Source organism: Hyperolius riggenbachi, chromosome 3, assembly GCF_040937935.1.
Source record: "Hyperolius riggenbachi isolate aHypRig1 chromosome 3, aHypRig1.pri, whole genome shotgun sequence".
NCBI lineage: Eukaryota > Metazoa > Chordata > Amphibia > Anura > Hyperoliidae > Hyperolius > Hyperolius riggenbachi.
This window is the reverse complement of record NC_090648.1, coordinates 223,390,069-223,407,603: the sequence shown is the minus strand read 5'-3', so window position 1 is coordinate 223,407,603 and position 17,535 is coordinate 223,390,069. Positions and strand designations below refer to the sequence as shown.

General features: G+C 46.3%; 1 protein-coding gene across 2 annotated transcripts in view; it reads right to left on the bottom strand.

Moving 5' to 3' along the window:
- Window positions 1–16,735, bottom strand: part of LOC137563414 (protein KTI12 homolog) — a 53,853-nt gene extending 37,118 nt beyond the window's left edge. Inside the window, exons 1-3 of one of the 2 annotated variants that reach the window (XM_068275828.1) lie at window positions 16,631–16,735; window positions 13,217–13,376; window positions 5,422–5,473 (exon numbers count right to left, since the gene is read on the bottom strand). In XM_068275828.1, the coding sequence (XP_068131929.1) occupies window positions 5,422–5,473; window positions 13,217–13,364 (200 nt within the window). In that variant the 5' untranslated portion in view covers window positions 13,365–13,376; window positions 16,631–16,735. Of the gene's footprint in view, window positions 1–5,421; window positions 5,474–13,216; window positions 13,377–16,452; window positions 16,554–16,630 lie in introns of those variants that run through there. The other variant, XM_068275829.1, reaches the window with a different exon arrangement.
- Window positions 16,736–17,535: the final 800 nt, after the last annotated feature.

Genomic DNA, 17,535 nt, shown 5'->3' with positions numbered 1-17,535 from the left:
AGACGGCCTTTAACACACCCGACGGGCATTACGAATACTTAGTGATGCCCTTCGGGTTGTGCAATGCGCCCGCCGTCTTCCAGGAACTAATCAATGAGGTATTCCGGGAGGTATTGGGTAAATTCGTACTGGTATACCTCGATGATATATTAATTTATTCCAATAACCTCCCCGAACACAGGGTCCATGTGAAATTGGTCCTAAACAAATTAAGACAGAATAGACTCTACGCCAAGTTAGAAAAGTGTATTTTTGAGGTGACATCCGTCACGTTTCTGGGGTATGTGATTTCTACCTCAGGTCTGTCAATGGACCCTGCTAAAGTCACAGCTGTCCTAGAATGGCCGCAACCTGTGGGCCTGAAAGCCCTCCAGAGATTCCTGGGTTTTGCAAATTATTATAGGAGGTTTATAAAAGGGTACTCCACGATCATTGCACCCCTTACCAGTCTCACAAAAAAGGGGGCAGATACTACCCACTGGTCTCCGGAGGCTCAGAATGCATTTTCTAGTCTGAAAAAATTGTTTTGTTCCGCACCAATCCTGAGACATGTCGACACCGCTTATCCGTTCATTGTTGAGGTCGATGCCTCGGAGGTCGGGGTAGGGGCTGTGCTGTCTCAGCGATCAGGGTTACAGGGAAGACTACACCCCTGTGCGTACTTTTCCCGTAGGTTCTCTCCGGCGGAGAGAAACTACGATATAGGCAACAGAGAGCTCCTGGCCATTAAATTGGCATTTGAGGAGTGGCGCCACTGGTTGGAGGGGGCAGAGCACACGATCACTGTTTACACCGACCACAAGAACTTGGAGTACATCGAGGGGGCTAAGAGGCTTAGTCCCCGTCAGGCCCGGTGGTCCTTGTTTTTTACGAGATTCAGGTTTATAATCACATACACTCCAGGTAGCAAAAACATCAAGGCAGATGCCCTCTCCAGGTGTTTCGAACCTGAGACAGCACAGCCTCCCACTCCTGAATCCATCATTCCGCAGAAACTGGTGTTAGCCGCCACGGAGTCTTGGGAAGAGTGGACAGAGATCTTGGGTCCCTTTCAGCAGGAGGTTCCTGAAGGGAAACCCGAAGGGGTCTTGTTCATACCATTACCATTCCGGTTACAGGTTCTGCAACTCTTTCACGCCCATAAGAATGCTGGTCATCCTGGAGCTGCCAGAACGCAGGATCTGATTGCCAGGTGTGCTTGGTGGCCTTCCTTGGCAACAGATTGCAAGGAGTATGTTAGGGAGTGTGCGGTGTGCGCCCAGAGTAAGCCCTCCCGGCTGGCACCTGTAGGAAGGTTGCAGCCTTTGCCCACCCCGAGTGAGCCATGGACCCACTTGTCCATGGATTTTGTGGGGGAATTGCCCAGGTCTGAAGGCATGTCGGTCATTTGGGTGGTAGTCGATCGGTTTAGCAAAATGGCCCATTTTGTGCCCCTGAAAGGACTCCCCTCGGCTCAAGAACTGGCTGAATTGTTTATCATTCACATCTTCCGGCTGCATGGCATTCCGGAAGACATCGTGTCTGATAGGGGAGTCCAGTTTGTGTCTGGATTCTGGAGGGCATTTTGCCACCAAATGGGCATGAAATTGTCTTTCTCGTCAGGCTACCACCCACAGACCAATGGGCAGACAGAACGCATTAACCAATCCCTGGAGCAATTTCTGAGATGCTACGTTGCTGAGGCGCAGAGTGACTGGGTGAAATTTTTGCCCTTCGCGGAATTCGCTCAAAATAATTTAAAGAATTCCTCGTCTGGGTTTTCCCCATTTCAGATTGTAACAGGGAGGTCACCCAAATTTTCCCCTTTTCCAGTTGTCTCGTCTCCATTTCCAGCACTGGAAGATTGGCAGAGATCACTCAGGGACAATTGGGGAATTGTTAAGGGGAATTTACAGAAGGCGTTCCAGAGTCAGAAGGGTCAAGCAGATAAGAGACGGTCCGTGGAATGGAAGTTTCGGCCAGGGGATCTAGTCTGGGTGTCCACACGTCACTTGACCCTGAAGCAGCCATCTGCCAAACTGGGTCCCAGGTTTGTGGGCCCATTTTCCGTGACCAAGAAGATTAATAATGTTACTTATTCCATTGACCTTCCCACCAGCATGCGGGGGGTGAGGTCCTTCCACGTGTCCCTTCTTAAACCAGCAGTCCAGGTGGGTCCTACTCCTCCTCCTCCCGTGTTGGTGGATGCCCAACCCGAGTACGAAGTGGAGAAGATCATAGATTCACGTACTGTACAGAACTCGGTACAGTACCTCGTACATTGGAAGGGGTACGGGATTGAGGAGAGGCAATGGGTACCTAGGAACCGCATGCATGCGGACGAGTTAGTGAAGGAATTTCATGCTGTACATCCCGAGAAGCCTGGTGGGAGTTGTCCGGAGTCCACTCCTCGGGAGGGGGGTACTGTGAGGAAACGCGGAAAAGCCGCCGTCTCTCGAGGTGAGGCGGCTGTTTCCGCGTCCAGCATGGCGTCACAACGCGGAAAAAACGCCGCATGGGCAGTGCGGCGGAATCCGCATTGGTAACGGCGGAATCCACATCAGAGGCGACCCCCGCATTAGATACATTGCAAAACAGTACTGGTGTGGCTGGGACTGATAGTCCACCAAGATTCAGACTTACACGCGCGCGAGCACAGAGGCAGAGTTTAAATAGCAGTTAGAAGGGTGTCGGCTGACCAGCTGGGTCAGCTGACAAATTCCACTGCTCCCATTGGACCAGCAATTAGGGAGGTCCTGGAAAGGTCCTAGAGTATATATACTGCTGGTTGTTCACTTGCTCCTTGTCTGGCGTTGCGTTCACATATGTGGGAGCACCCAGATCCGTAGTCAGATCCGTTAGTGTGCCGGGACCAGCTGGAGCTGTAATCCTACACTAAGCTAGATTCTGTTGATAGCTAAAGTACTAGTTTGATTGTGATTATCTGTTATGACGTTTGCCTGCCTTGACTATCCTCCTGAACTCTGATCTTGCACCTCGATATTTCTGATACTCTGTTGCCGAACCCCGGCTCGTTCCTTGACTCTGCCTCTGCCTCCTGATTTTGTACCCCGATATTTCTGATACCCCGTTGCTGAACCCTGCCTGTACTTTGACTCTGCCTTTGCCTCCTGATCCTGTACTTTATCTGTCCGTGTGTGTACGACCTGGCTTGTCCGACCTCGAGAACCGACCTTACCGTTAGAGGCGGTTCCTCGCTCTGTTAGCGATCCTTCCTCCTGAGGGTCACTTTCAGATATCCCTTCCTACTGTCAGTCTGACTCCTCCCGTCTTGGAGAGCTCAGGTCTGCGGAAGGAATCTGTGCAGTACTCCTTACTGCATTGAGGCCTTGTCCTCTTAGTGTTACAGTTACACCAAACACTACACTCTACTCGGGTGATCAGAGGTTAGTTTGTATATCGGATTATCGGTGAGACTGCAGTTCACTTATAATCTGGTATATATCTGTATTTCCGGTGATACTGCAGATCACCGGTAATCAGATACTTTCTGCGCCCACCGATCGTTACAACTAGATTATAAATCAAGAAATTCACAATTAATCCTGCACCTTTAAATTTTTTGATCATAAAATCGACTTTGCTGTACAAATGATCGATTTTAATAAAAAAACAGAAAGTCAAACTTTTTAATTTCATCACCTCTGGCCATCTTAAAAGCCGATACACACGGCATACATTTGTCTGTTGTTGTTGTTAGGCAATGATAAACAGACAAGAGACAACAGCATATTTATGGCAGCGACAATTTGAGTTGGTGAGAGTTGTACACACGTGACAACAGAAAGAGTGAAGACACGATTTAAGCGGTCTGCCACAGACTACGTATAGTAGTAGTACTATGGTAGTGACTCTTCTGTCTGTAGAAGACGTTCGTACACATGACAGGACACCAACAGAAGGGTAACAAAAATCTATAATGTGTATGATCCATATACTATGAAAGTGTTGCCCCAACATGCTGCCCAATCGTAATTTTGAAATTGACGGACATTACAGATCTGATAGGACTATGGAAGGTTCTTTACAGTTCAATTGGGGGTGGGGAAGTATCAATGCGTGAGGTCCTGGAGCCAGTGACGCAAAGTACAACAAGTGATATATATTCACATACAATTATGTCTGAACACTTTGGAAATTTTTGATCTAGAAAATTAATTTACCCTTGTTAGTTGCACATATTGCTTGAGGTTCATGCATGCCGGGGCACAATCATTTATTTTTTTTGCTAATTTTTACATTGTTTTATAATCAAACTATTTGAATGGTTATTTATTTATTTATTGCGATGTTATATTGCAGATTAGATCTATTTAAAATGTCATAAAATAATGCTGTCATATACATCTTATTTAGGAGTGACCAAAATTCAATTCAGTTTGCAATCTTTCCTTTTATGGTGATGCTCAAGTCTTTTTGCTGTTATAGGAGGTCAACTCTGTACACAAAAAGGAGTGTCTGCCACCATATTCTGTATTTTTTAATCACTATCAGATACATGTCTACAAATACAGAAAGCCACAGCCACCTCCGTAATTGCAGTCCTACTGTACAAAAACTGGGCATTTACTACAGTAGATAAACATTAGGTGTAGATTTGCATGTAAGGTACACTTGACTTCCTTCTGGCTGTATAAAACAGGCAACCAAATGGAGGCTGCTCTTCCACTAACTCTGGGTGCAGTAGATAGCTAGGCACAATTCTAGTTCCCAACTTGTGAATGGGCCACATGGGATCATAACAAGGGTAGTAAAAAAAAAATAATTATCAGTTATACATTTGAGGCCATGGCCATGCACCTACAGCTTCCAGAATACCTTTTGATCCCCACTGATCTTCTACCCTTGAGAACCTTAGCAAATTGGGAAAACTGAAATGACCTCTGTGTAGCCACTCGCCAGTATATTAGCTCAACAGTCGTAAATATTCAAATATAGATTACTATTTACCGCCTTAGCTTCTTATCTATAAACAGTACTTAATACATTGATGGTAACATGATAGTAAGCACATGGAAATGTAAATTGAAAAATACTTTAAGGTAACAATTTTACTAATATCTAATTAGAGCTTGGCTTAACATTCAATGAAAAAAACTGCCTCCAAACAGCTTATTTCTTATATGGTTAATTGGGCATTGTGCTCCCCTTCACCCCCCATCATAGTCAGCTACTATTGGCAGAAGCCACCTTGTATAATGATGTACTATCCTCTTCAATCTGTAAACAGCACACTATAATTGTCCTGACTGCACAGCTCTCTATCAGTGTAGATTGCACTCAGAAGCACTGACAAATAAACAGTAACATTCCTCGTGGAAATAAAAAGATGTATGAAGATTTATTGACTTTGTGCCCATTTTCATAAGTCAGCTCACTAGTAAAATCTGTGTTAACATTTGGTATGGTGGATTTTGTAACCTTTCGACTTCAGCTCTTAAAGCTCCACGTAGGTCTTTTTCCTTTCTGGAATCTACAACAGAACAGAAGTTTAAATTACCAGAGGAGGTGACACAGCACACTTTTATGAACATTACTATATACCAAATACAACTCAGAAAGAGAAATTAAAGCTCTTCAAAGGAGTTCTGGTGGAAAACATTTTAAAATAATTCTTACATTTGTATTCTGGTTCACCATGAGCTTGCTGGGTAGTCTGTAACCCTACAAAACTTTGCATGATTTCTTATCAGTGGCTGAGCAGACACAGCCATTAGAATAATTGTGCAGAGAATAGAAAGCTTTTCTCTCATACCCTTAAAGAGAATCTGTACTGTCCGATTTGTCAAATAAAAAACATACCAATTAAGTCACTGTGATTTGGATTCCTCTTTGTCGTTTCCGCCGCTCCCCGCCGCAATCTTGGCTTTTAATTGCCAGTTTTAGGCAGTGTTTACAAACAAAAAACATGGCCGCTAACCAGGAAGTGATGTATGTGCAACTAGAAACGGCTGCAGTAATCCAGAGAACATTAGAACAGGTATAGGAACTCATAGGATAGAAGAAATAAGGCAGAAAATGTTGTTACAGAGTCTCTTTAAGGTGAGTACACACGCTGTACTTTTTCAAACTACGGGTCCGTCAGAACGATCGCCCCGCGGGAGGCATGCACAGTTCCTCGTGAGTATAAGCTGTCGGCAGACTGACAAGACTGTTTTCGACTGATCCGCTGAGTGGATCAGTCAAAAACAGTCATCGGAACGACCGCCACGCGGGAGGTTCTGATGGACCCGTAGTTTGAAAAAGTGTGTATGCGCCATTAGTTGTCAGTCTCTCAGGAACAGAAAATAAATTTTTTTTTTCTAATCAGCTCTGTGATATGAAAGCCTCTGGAAGGGGAGGAGAGGTGCTGATGAAAGCTATAAACAAAACCTACCATTCACCCTACCTCTCAAGCCCGCTGTCTGGGTGTCACCCTGGACTCCGCACTCTCTTCACTCCCCAGATCCAAAACCTCACAAAGTCCTGCAACTTCCACCTTCGTAACATCTGTAAGATTCGCCCTTTCCTGACCTCTGCCACCACCAAACTCCTCATCCATGCCCTCATAATTTCCCGCCTTGACTACTGCAATGCCCTGCTGTCTGGTCTCCCTATGACCCGAACAGCCCCACTGCAGTCCATCATGAATGCGGCAGCCAGAATTATCCACTGCTCCCATCGCTCCACCATGACGGATCCCCTCCTTGAATCCCTCCACTGACTTCCGATCCGGTCCAGAATCATATTCAAGATACTGTGTCTGACCTACAAATCTGTCCACAAAACCTGTCCAACCTACATTTCCGATCTTACTCAGAGGTACACACCTAGCCGCTCACTCCGCTCTTCCAATGAACTCCGCCTAACCGCCCCCCCTGCATCACCCAGTCCCATACACGCCTCCAGGACTTCTCAAGAGCTGCTCCAACACTATGGAACTCCCTACCTCCACCCATTAGGGCAGCCCCCTCCAACATCTTCAAGAAAGCCCTCAAAACTCACCTTTTCACTCTGGCCTACTACCCCTCACAAGTGCTCTAAACCTACAGCTGAACTCTGGTCTCCTACCTCTCGTGTCCCTACCTCTCCCTTTAGATTGTAAGCCTTTGGGCAGGGTCCTCCTCCTTTTGTGTCCAACCTGATCATGCACCTCCATTACTGTGAACCCAAAGGACCATCTAGGCTAGGCATCTGAGTGAACCTAACTTGCCTAATCTCCATGCTCCCCTCCAGTGACTGACTAAGCATTACCTTGTACTCATACTGTGCTGCATGATCTGGTCTTTCTTGTATTCAGGTATTGTCATTTTGCTGTATGTCATCCCTAAATATTGTATGTATCCCTATGTATTGTCCAGTGCTGCGTAATATGTTGGCGCTTTATAAATACAATAAATAAATAAAATAAATAACCTTCTGCTTAGGGAAAGTCTATAAATACAAGATCTGAATGATTCTTTATCAGTGGCTCAATAGATGCAGTCATTAGAACAATTGTTAAGAAAGCAGAAAGCTTTTTCTCTGCAGACCTTTAACACGTTCTTCCAGGACAGGGAAATTTTTTTCCCTGGGCTGACAGTAATTTACTGTGCCTTTTCCCATCATTGCCCTCCAAGCTATTGCCTGGACTGCCTATGGCTTTAGGCGCCTCTGAGCTTCAGTATCACAGGACTGGATTCGCACAATAGCTGTAAGAGACCTCAGACCTGTAGCAAGGAGAGCTAACACTATGCCATTTTTCCCTTGTACTCATGCAGTGCATGCTCGTCACAAAAACTGCTTAGACTTGGCCTTGTCAATGGTGTGTGCTTTGTAAATCATGAAGTGCTACAGTAAGTGACATAACTATGTACACTGTGTAAAAGTGCTGCTGAAGATGTCAGCGTTATGTAAATACACAATACAGTACTAATAATAATGAATACTTTTTTTTTCACAAAGTGGAGAAGGGTTAAATCCCCTCAGAGCTTTCCTGCTGTCTGAAGAATACTTAATTGAGTCCAATTTAATAAATACTGCCAGCATCAATACATCTATCACCTTAGTAAAGCTTTTTTTTCTATGAACTGCTTTCACCTAGTGTTACTTGAATTAGTAGAAAGACAGTTGAAACAAGACAGCTACAGTACTCGAGGTGGTTTATCAGCATAGTTGAACAATGATTTCTAAAATCTTTATATTGCCAAGAAAGGAAAAAGAAAAAAAAAAAAATCTACAAGCACTGCAAATCTCTTTCTTTGCAAAATGATTTATTTTCAGACATGATCCTCTGGCCTTTTGAGATGTAAAATTATCTGTCAAGTGTGAGCCCTTTGCAGCATCACAGCCAGCCAGCCCTCTGAACAAATTATTATTATTATTATTATTATTTATTGTATTTATAAAGCGCCAACATATTACGCAGCGCTGCACAATAGATAAATGGGTTAACATACAGGTAGAACATACGGAAACTCACAACAAAACAAGATCATGCAAATGATTTGATAACAATACAGTGTCATAGGTCAAGATAGAGACTGTTCGAGTCTACAAGAAGGGTGGTTGTGAGTAAGATTGCATAATCAAGATGGATACATTAGGGAGGAGGGCCCTGCCAGAGGCTTACAATCTAAAGGGTGGGGTGGAGACAATAGGTGCGTCTTTTGAGAGGGGGTCTAACAGAACATATTATGATACTGGTGTAGGGGGGTATGCGAGCGTGAAGAGGTGAGTCTTGAGAGCTTGTTTGAAGGTATTAAAGGTGGGGGCGAGTCTGACGGCTGGTGGGAGAGAGTTCCAAAGTGTAGGGGCAGCCCTGGTGAAGTCCTGCAATCGTGCGTGTGACTGAGTTATGCGTGGTGCGACTAGGCGCAGGTCATTGGAGGATCGGAGGGGGCGGGCTGGTATGTGCCTGTGGACCAGATCAGAGATGTAGGTCGGGCAGGTCTTGTGCACTGATTTGTAGGCCAAGCACAGGATTTTGAAATTGATCCTAAAGCTGATGGGGAGCCAGTGTAGTGCTTTACAGAGCGGAGTTGTAGAGGCACTGCGGTGAGAAGAATGTATCAGTCTGGCTGCCGCATTCATTACCAATTTAAGTGGGTCAGTACGGTTAGAGGGGAGGCCAGATAAAAGAGAATTGCAGTAGTCTAGGCGGGAGATGACAAGGGCATGGATAAGGAGTTTAGTGGTGTCAAGTGACAGGTAGGAGCGGATCTTGGAGATGTTGCGGAGGTGGAAGTTGCAGGATCTGACAATACCTTGGATGTGGGCTGTAAAGGAAAGTTCAGAGTCCAACGTAACGCCTAGACAGCGGGCTTGGGAGGTAGGGTGGATAGTAGTATTTTCAATAGTGACGTGCAGATCTGGGAGGGGTGCAGCTGTGCGGGGTGGGAATATTAGAAGCTCAGTCTTGTCCAAATTAACCTCCTGGGCGTTTCAATTCTCCCTTAATTTCTGTCCAAAAAAGTCTATGGAATTTTCCAATGAATTTTTTTTTTAATATTTCAGGCCTGTAACTTACCAAATCATTAGCAAACAAGGTTCTAGTGCTTATCCTAAGCATAATAAAATAATAAAACATGAAAATCATGGCAAAAAAAAACATTTAATAGTAACAATACGTAAACAAAACATCTTAATTCAGATCAAGCAGCAGTTGCAGCACAAAAAGTATTGAAACATCAATACACTTCCTGAGTATGAAATATTTTAAAGCAAGGGACAGCACAAAGTCCTACATCACATTCAGGGCAGTAAAAGCGCGTCTCCTTGCGCACCTTTTTTCCATTCGGCCCCCTCTTAGAGCAGCACACCACGCACATGCGGGTAGGTGTTGCTTTGCGCTCAGTGGGTGGCACATGCTCTACAAAATGACGTCCTGTTAGTCGCACTGGATTTACGACATAGGAGGCACGACGTCCTGGTCTATTCGCCTCAGATTGTGGTTGCTGATGTTGTAAGCATATTTCCTCACAAACCTTCAAAATGTAGTCAAAGTGAGGAAGAGGCCTGTCATTTTGTTTCTTGTAGAGGACATAAGAATTCCAAAGACACTGCTCCACCAGATGTCTAAAGATTTTTTTGTAATATTTGCGCTGCTGTTTGCGCACAACGGGGTAGAATGTTATGCACTGGTCAGCACGGTCCACCCCACCCATTGTCTGATTATAATCCAGAATGACCTGGGGTTTCTGGATTGTCTTCCCAGCACGATTCTTGGCTGCAGCAGTGTCAGTGTTATGGACTGTTGACAAAACGGAAACATCTTTTTTGTCCTTCCAGCGGAGGGCCATCAGTTTACCCTTCTGCCATGCTGTGATTTCCCCTGGCTTCAGCTTCTGAGCTAAAAAGGCTGATGGCAGATTGCGACGGTTAGCCCGGACAGTGCCATATGAATCAGTCTTGTGTCTGATGAGGTGTTCATATAGTTCAGGGGAGGTGTAGTAATTATCTGTGGTCAGGCAATATCCCTGACCAAGAAGCGGTGAAATGAGGGAGAGGACAGAGGCAGATGCAAGGCCAAACTGGCTGTAGCTGGGGTCAAATTGTGTGCCTTTACCAGTGTATATAATGGCATTCCAAATATATCCGGAATTAGATTCGCACAATACAAACGATTTTATCCCAAATCTGGCACGCTTGGAAGAGATATACTGTTTCCAGGCAAGTCTCCCCTTATACGCCATTAGGCTTTCATCTACGCTAACGTCTCTTTCTGGAACATACACGGACTGAAATTTGCGTATGACCATTTGAAATAGGTCGTAGATCTTCCACAGTTTGGGGGCAGGATGGGTGGCCTCATCAAAGGTCTCATTATTCATGAAATGCAGGTTTTTCATGATGAGGCTAAATCTGTTTTCTGACATGACAGTCGCAAAAAAAGGTGTAGCAATCAGTCGGTTGGTGCTCCAATATGATGTCTGGCGGGGTTTCCCCACAACCCCTTGGAGGATGAGGATGGCCAGGAATAGCCATATATCATCCTGGGTGACTGGTTCCCACCTTTTTCCCCTAGCAAACCTCCTGAATGGACCAGGCTGCTGTTCCGCATAGCGGTTGGTCTCCTCCACTATAATTTGGATTATGGCCTCGTCCAAAAAAAGTTTCAAATAGGCCAGGGGGTTAGGATCACAGGGAACTTTTTGGCCGGGTTCGCCTGTAAATGGGAATCGCGGGGGGGGCAGGATTATTCTGGGTAGGGTCTTTAGCGATCCATGTGCGGATGCTCTCAACCTCTTCGGTGAAGTCATCGCTGTCAGACTCTGAGTCAGATGATGACATGTTCGCCACATAGCTGTCACTTGAGTCTGAGAATAACAGCTGCTCATCCTCGCTGTCATCAAACTCCTGCATCAGGGTTCGCGGGGAGAGGCGTCTACGGGAGCTGGAAGCCATTACAGGGCAGGCGGCAGAAAAAACGTAGTCGTTATTCGGAGCAAGGGTCAATCCAGGTGGCAATCAAAGCGTCGTCGTTATCCAAAAGCAAGGGTCAAATCCAGGCGGCAATCAAAGTGTTGTCGTTATCAAAAAGCAAGGGTCAAATCCAGGCGGCAGTCGATAGAATAGTCGATAGTCCAAGCAAGGGTCAAAACCAGAAAAATCAGCAGAAATATCAGTGCAAGTGTCACCAGCAAAATCCAAACAGCAAATGGTGTTTTTTTTTTCCTATGTGTCATTTTATTTATACTGTTTCAAACTTGTTATTTTTTACTGAGTATTGGATTGGATACATGTGTATTCAATCCAATACAAATTCAAATTTACCGCCGCGCCCCCTAGCGTCGACTTCACGTGCGACGTCATTGCGTGTGGCTAAAGGAGAGGAGGAAGGAGACGCGAAAGGAGGAGGGACCGGAGGGGACCAGAGGACGGGATCGGTGGCCCAGAGGACGGGATCGGTGGCCCAGAGGACGTGATCGGAAGGCCCAGAGGAGAGGATCGGAGGGCACAAGAGGGTGGAGGGACGCGGAAAGAGATGCGGAAAGAGATGCGAACCGGAGGGGACCAGAGGACGGGATCGGAGGGCGGGATCTGAAGGCTCGTCCTGACCAGAAGGCATCAGAGACACTGGGGACCGTCCGGAGAAAGGGGACTGTGCACCCTGTACCAGGGCAACCCATGGTAAAGTGCTGGGAAACTTTTTTTTTTTACCCCGACACTGTATCGGGATTATCTAAATGGGCATCTTTTTTCACCCCGATACAGTGTCGGGATTATCTGCCAGAGGGTTAAGCTTCAGGTACCTGGCAGCCATCCAGGTGGAAATGGATGTGAGGCAGGCAGAGACTTTGTCCATGGTAGAGGAGGAGAGATCTGGGGTGTGGAGATATATCTGGGTGTCGTCGGCATACAGGTGATAATTGAAACCCATGGAGGAGATGATTTTACCAATTGAGGCAGTATAGAGTGAGAACAGGAGTGGTCCTAGGACGGAACCTTGAGGAACACCAACTGAGAGGGGTGTAGGAGCGGATGAGGAGCCATTGAAAAATGTTGTGAAGGAGCGGTTGGAGAGGTAGGAGGAGATCCAGGCTAAGGCTAGGTCCTGAATGCCCATTAGCTGCAGGGAGTGGAGGAGGAGGGAGTGGTCGACAGTGTCAAATAACATTACCTGACAGCCACGTTCTCATTCCCAGTGTATGCATAAAGCAGGAGGCAGTGCAAACAATGAAAGTCGTATATCCAAAATGAAGCTGCAGTCAGAAAAGCAACAACTACATAACACAAACAACAATGATTGTAACGCTTCGATGTCACCGATAGGACCATAATTCAGGGGCCTGTGAGCAGTGCCTGTTGGAGTTGTCACTGAGGAAAAGGTTTTCTCACATACCTTTCTCTATCTTTACACAACCATTTTTGTGAAAAAGTAATTGAAAACAGTAGGCTTCGGTTCTCAAAAACCGCAGAGTACTGTATATGCAATATCTGATAAAGAAATGATGGTCACGGTACACAGATTTAAAATTAATTATATTAACTCTTTCACTGCAAACTTATTGAGGCCAATTATAGTCAATAGTCTCTGTGCTTCCTCAGAGCCACGTCTCTAAAAGTGGAGTGTAAAATGTATGAGCTGGCTTAAAGGGGTCAAAGGAAAGCACTCTCTGGGGGACAGCTGTGAGGAACATGTTTTTCACTGGTTTTATTCAGTCGATTCAAAAGTTTATAAAAGTTTTGACATGAGAAATCAACTGTGTTTTATTATTATAGTTTATACGCTGTCATGAAAAACAAGTATTCCTACCTGCATACACAGAATTCTTATCAACTCCAAGAGAATGGTCTCCAACTATGCAAACTTTTCGCCCACTCTGCTCCAGATGCTCTTTCAGTTGTAATGCTCTTTGACTTTTCCCACTGCATGGAAAACCACATAATAGCACAAGAGGCATTGTGGAAACCAGCTGTAAAATTGAATATATAATAGAGAAAGAATTCAGTGATCAGATTTAGAAATCCATAATATTTTCAGATACACAATGAGACAAAGGCCATATGCTCACAGAGAACTGAAGGCTTTATACACATGCTAGATAGTTCTCAACAGAGTCAGCCAACTGGGGCCACCTATGTGTAGAATCTAGTGTTTGTCCATCGGCCCTGATGCATCAGTAAAAGATTCATACTACAGTTTATATTGTCTGAAGGCAAGGACAATGCCATTGTTCTCCTACTCACCCAGCCCACTATGTGCCAATCCATTATGCACCACTCATTGTCCCCCAGCTTCCCTCCAAGCAACTGAACGCAACACTAGCCTACAGGATAATGTGTCTGTAAAGTAATTTGCCCCAAGCTATCGCCAGATGGATCAAGTCCAAGTCCTTGTTGTCTACAATCGTCATTCGTCTGTACCAGAATTAACAAGTAATTGTTAATCCTCCCGCCCCATAAACACGTCTAAGTCCCACCCCGTCGTCCTGCAGTCTGCCATTCAGCCACAGTGAGCCCTGGTAACAGGCACAGTGACGTCAGTCCGGGTCTACTGTTCATGCGCGGGAGGTCTGCGCATGCGCAGTAGACCCTGACTGGCATCGACTGAGGCTGGTAACGGAGTTCACCGCAGCTGAACGGCAGACCACAGGAGGACGGGGTGGGACTTAGACGTGTTTATGGAGTGGGAGGAAGCCCCGGGTAAATATCAGAGCTGTACTTTCCTTCCTCTCTGAGTCTCTTTAAGGTTGGGTATGTGTGCTATGCCTCCGAGTCATGGGCTGGGTGGGCCCAGATGGGCCCTAAATTGAAATTTCTCTGGTGGGCCCCAAGGGACCCAGTCCGACCCTGCGTGAGTCGACTCTTCTGAATTGTCCTCCTGGCATGATTATAGGAGTTAGCTGCTCAGCTCAGGCAAAGCCTCACAGTACACTGTGTGTGGAGGGAGAGAAATACACAGAGGAACGGAAGAGTTCCGCTGAGAAGGCAGAGAAACGTCTTCAGCAGAGCCAGCACGTAATTAATGTGCTGCTGTCTGTGTGAGCTGCAATGTGTAGGAAAAGGACTGGTCTGACTCTGCCTCTTGAATCTGACTCTTGTGGTGTGTGCAGTGACAAACAGCAACCAATGAGCCAGCCCAGCCCCCCAGACAGCAGCGTCAAGAGATGAGAGAGGTCCCCCAAATGACTTGTCACAGCTGAAGTGCTACTGTGTAAAGACAACGAAGCAGGTAGCAGAGTACGCGTGTGTGTGTGTGTGTGTGTGTGTGTGTGTGTGTGTGTGTGTGTGTGTGTGTGTGTGTGTGTGTGTGTGTGTGTGTGTGTGTGTGTGTGTGTGTGTGTGTGTGTGTGTGTGTGTGTGTGTGTGTCTCCCCCCCCTTTCTCTTCTCTATCTCTCTAACCCCCCCCTCCTTCTCTCTACCCCCCTACCCCTCTCTCTCTTCCTCCCTCTCTCTTGCTCCTCCTCTTTTGCCCCCCCCCTCCCCCCACCCTGTCTCCCCCAACCCTCCATCAGCCCCTGCCCTCCCTTCCAGACTCTTAAGGTGCCCATTAATGATGCAATTCTGCGGCTGATCGTTTCCATGGTAATCAGGCAGAAACAATTGGTCATGCCCATTAATGGACAAATTCCCGTTAGCCAATTCGATAGGATTGATCCGAAAACCAGTTTGATTCTGATAATCTGATCAACTTAGCTACCAGTTATTCAGTCATTAATAGGGCAGGGCCAATTGCATCAGATCGATTACCACATTGATTGGAAATGATCTATCAGTCGTGGAAATATATCATTAATGGACACCTTTAAAGTGTACCTTAGTAAAAAAAGTGCCCCTAGGGAGAACTTTCCTCGGGAGGGAATAGAATAAGCTTCTGGATATTAAAGACCCCCCCAAGATCTCCTTGTTGGCACATAACAGAAATAGCCGAGCCTGATTGGGTCTGACCTACTTTGCAGGCACCTGCACAGTACAGCAGGCATACATTTGAAATTGGTGCCGGTGGACTTGGGTGCAGGACACAGCCGGTATATGGCTGATCCTGCTTCTGCACAAGTCCGGGCCATGTTAATTACTATTCCCCCTCCAAGCCGCCATGGATAGTGGGGGAATGATATAATTTAGCTTCCAGCGATTGCTGGAGGCTGAATTATTGTGTTTTTTTAAGCAACCTCGGCTACGTCTTCTGACGGCGCAGACGTTACTCACTGAGCACCGCTGTAGATGTGATTGACATTATAGTCGATGGTGGCGCCGGCTGCGCCCAAATTTAGCAGCGCTGAAAAGCACTGCTCTGGTACAGCAGACCTGATCAGGCTCGACTACTTTCACAGAGCCCAAGTGGAAAGCTGCTACTGCGCGCAGCGACAACGGGGGTCCCAGCACAGTATCGGTCTGGCTGAGGAGGATGGAGGAAGCCTCATTAGGATTTATAGGCTTCCCCGGGGCAATTTTTAACCATACTGGTGTTCTTTAAACTTTAACATTTCAGCATTTGTGTTTATTTTTATAATTTTAAATTTTACTTGTGCTATTTTTTTTAAAAAGGGTCGTAACAAACCCCTCCCACTTTTAGGCCACACCCTCCAGGCCACACCCCATAGCCAGTATTTTCTCCATCAAAAGGTGGCAACCCTACACATGGCTGAGAGCATTTTGCACCAGCACAGTCACAGAATGTTCCCCACAACGTGAGCGCAATTGAGGAGGCATCCACCACTGAAGTTGTCAGTGGCAGAGCAGATGGAACCTGATGGATACCAAAAGAGCTGATGAACTATAGGAGCTGGAAGAATCCCAAGGTAAGTATAAATCATCTTATCCCTAGTCTCAAGTGAGCTGATGGACTATAGGAGCTGGAAGAATCCCAAGGTAAGTATAAACTATCTTATCCCTAGTCTCAAGTGAGCTGATGGACTATATGGGCTGGAAGAAGCCCCAGGTAGGTATAAATCCTGCTATCCCTCGTCTCGCGTTTACTTTAGCACTGTAACAATTACCAGGTTCTCAAACAAGGAAACTTTACTTACTATATTAACATTTCTCACCTTCTGTACAATACAGGTTAGCAACACAATGGCACTCTTTATATGTATTTGTAAAAAAAATAAAATAAAAGCTTGTGTGTAGTCCGATGTCCCTCCTTTTCTCCCCCCTCCCGTTCGTCCCCATGCAGCGCTCGCCGCTCGGCAGCCGGAAGCAATGCAGAGGTAAACAGGATCTTACCCTCCGTCCGTTTCACCGGCGACCCCCGCTTGGCTGCGATCAGCACTGCAGCCAGATTCGTACAGCCACAAGTACCAGCACCTGGTCTCTGGTTAATGACGTCATCAAGCCGGGACATGCAGCAGACAGTACGAGGCTAGATGGAGTGTTTGCATAGGAGCGCTGCTCGTTGATGGTATAGGGAGATTCTTACCAGTTATGTCTCCTGCTGCCGATCTCGGCATATGAGAGATAGGGACCTTCAGGGAAACGAATGGGGAGGGGGACTACCAGGGAAACATAAGTGGAGGGCTCCACTAGACCACCAGGGAAACGTAAGTGGAGGGCTGACCACTAGACCACCAGGGAAACGTAAGGGGAGGAGGGGGACCTCTAGACCATTACGGAAACATAAGGGGTGGGGGATACTAGACACCAGGCAAACATAAGGGGAGGTGGACGACTACATCACCAGGAAAATGTAAGGAGAGGGGACCACTAGACCACCAGGGGAAAACGGCGAGGGGGACCACCAGCGAAATGAAAAAGAAGGTGGACCATCAGTGAAACATTAGGTGAGAAGGACCACCAGAGAAACATAAGGGGAGGGGGACCACTAGACCACCAGGGAAGCTTACGGGAACTACTAAACCACAGGGAAATGTAAGGGAAAGGGGAACTCTGGGGAATCGTAAGGGGAGGGGGACCACAAGACCTCCAGGGAAATGTAAGGTGAGGGGGACCACAAGACCTCCAATGAAATGTTAAGGTGAGGGTACAATTAGTCCTCCAGGGACACCTAAGGGGAGAGGGACCATTAGACCACCAAAGAAATGTAAGGGGAGAGGGACCAATACACCACTAGGAAAATGCAAGTGTAGAGGGACCATAAGACCATGAGCAAAACTTAAAGGAAAGGGGTCTAC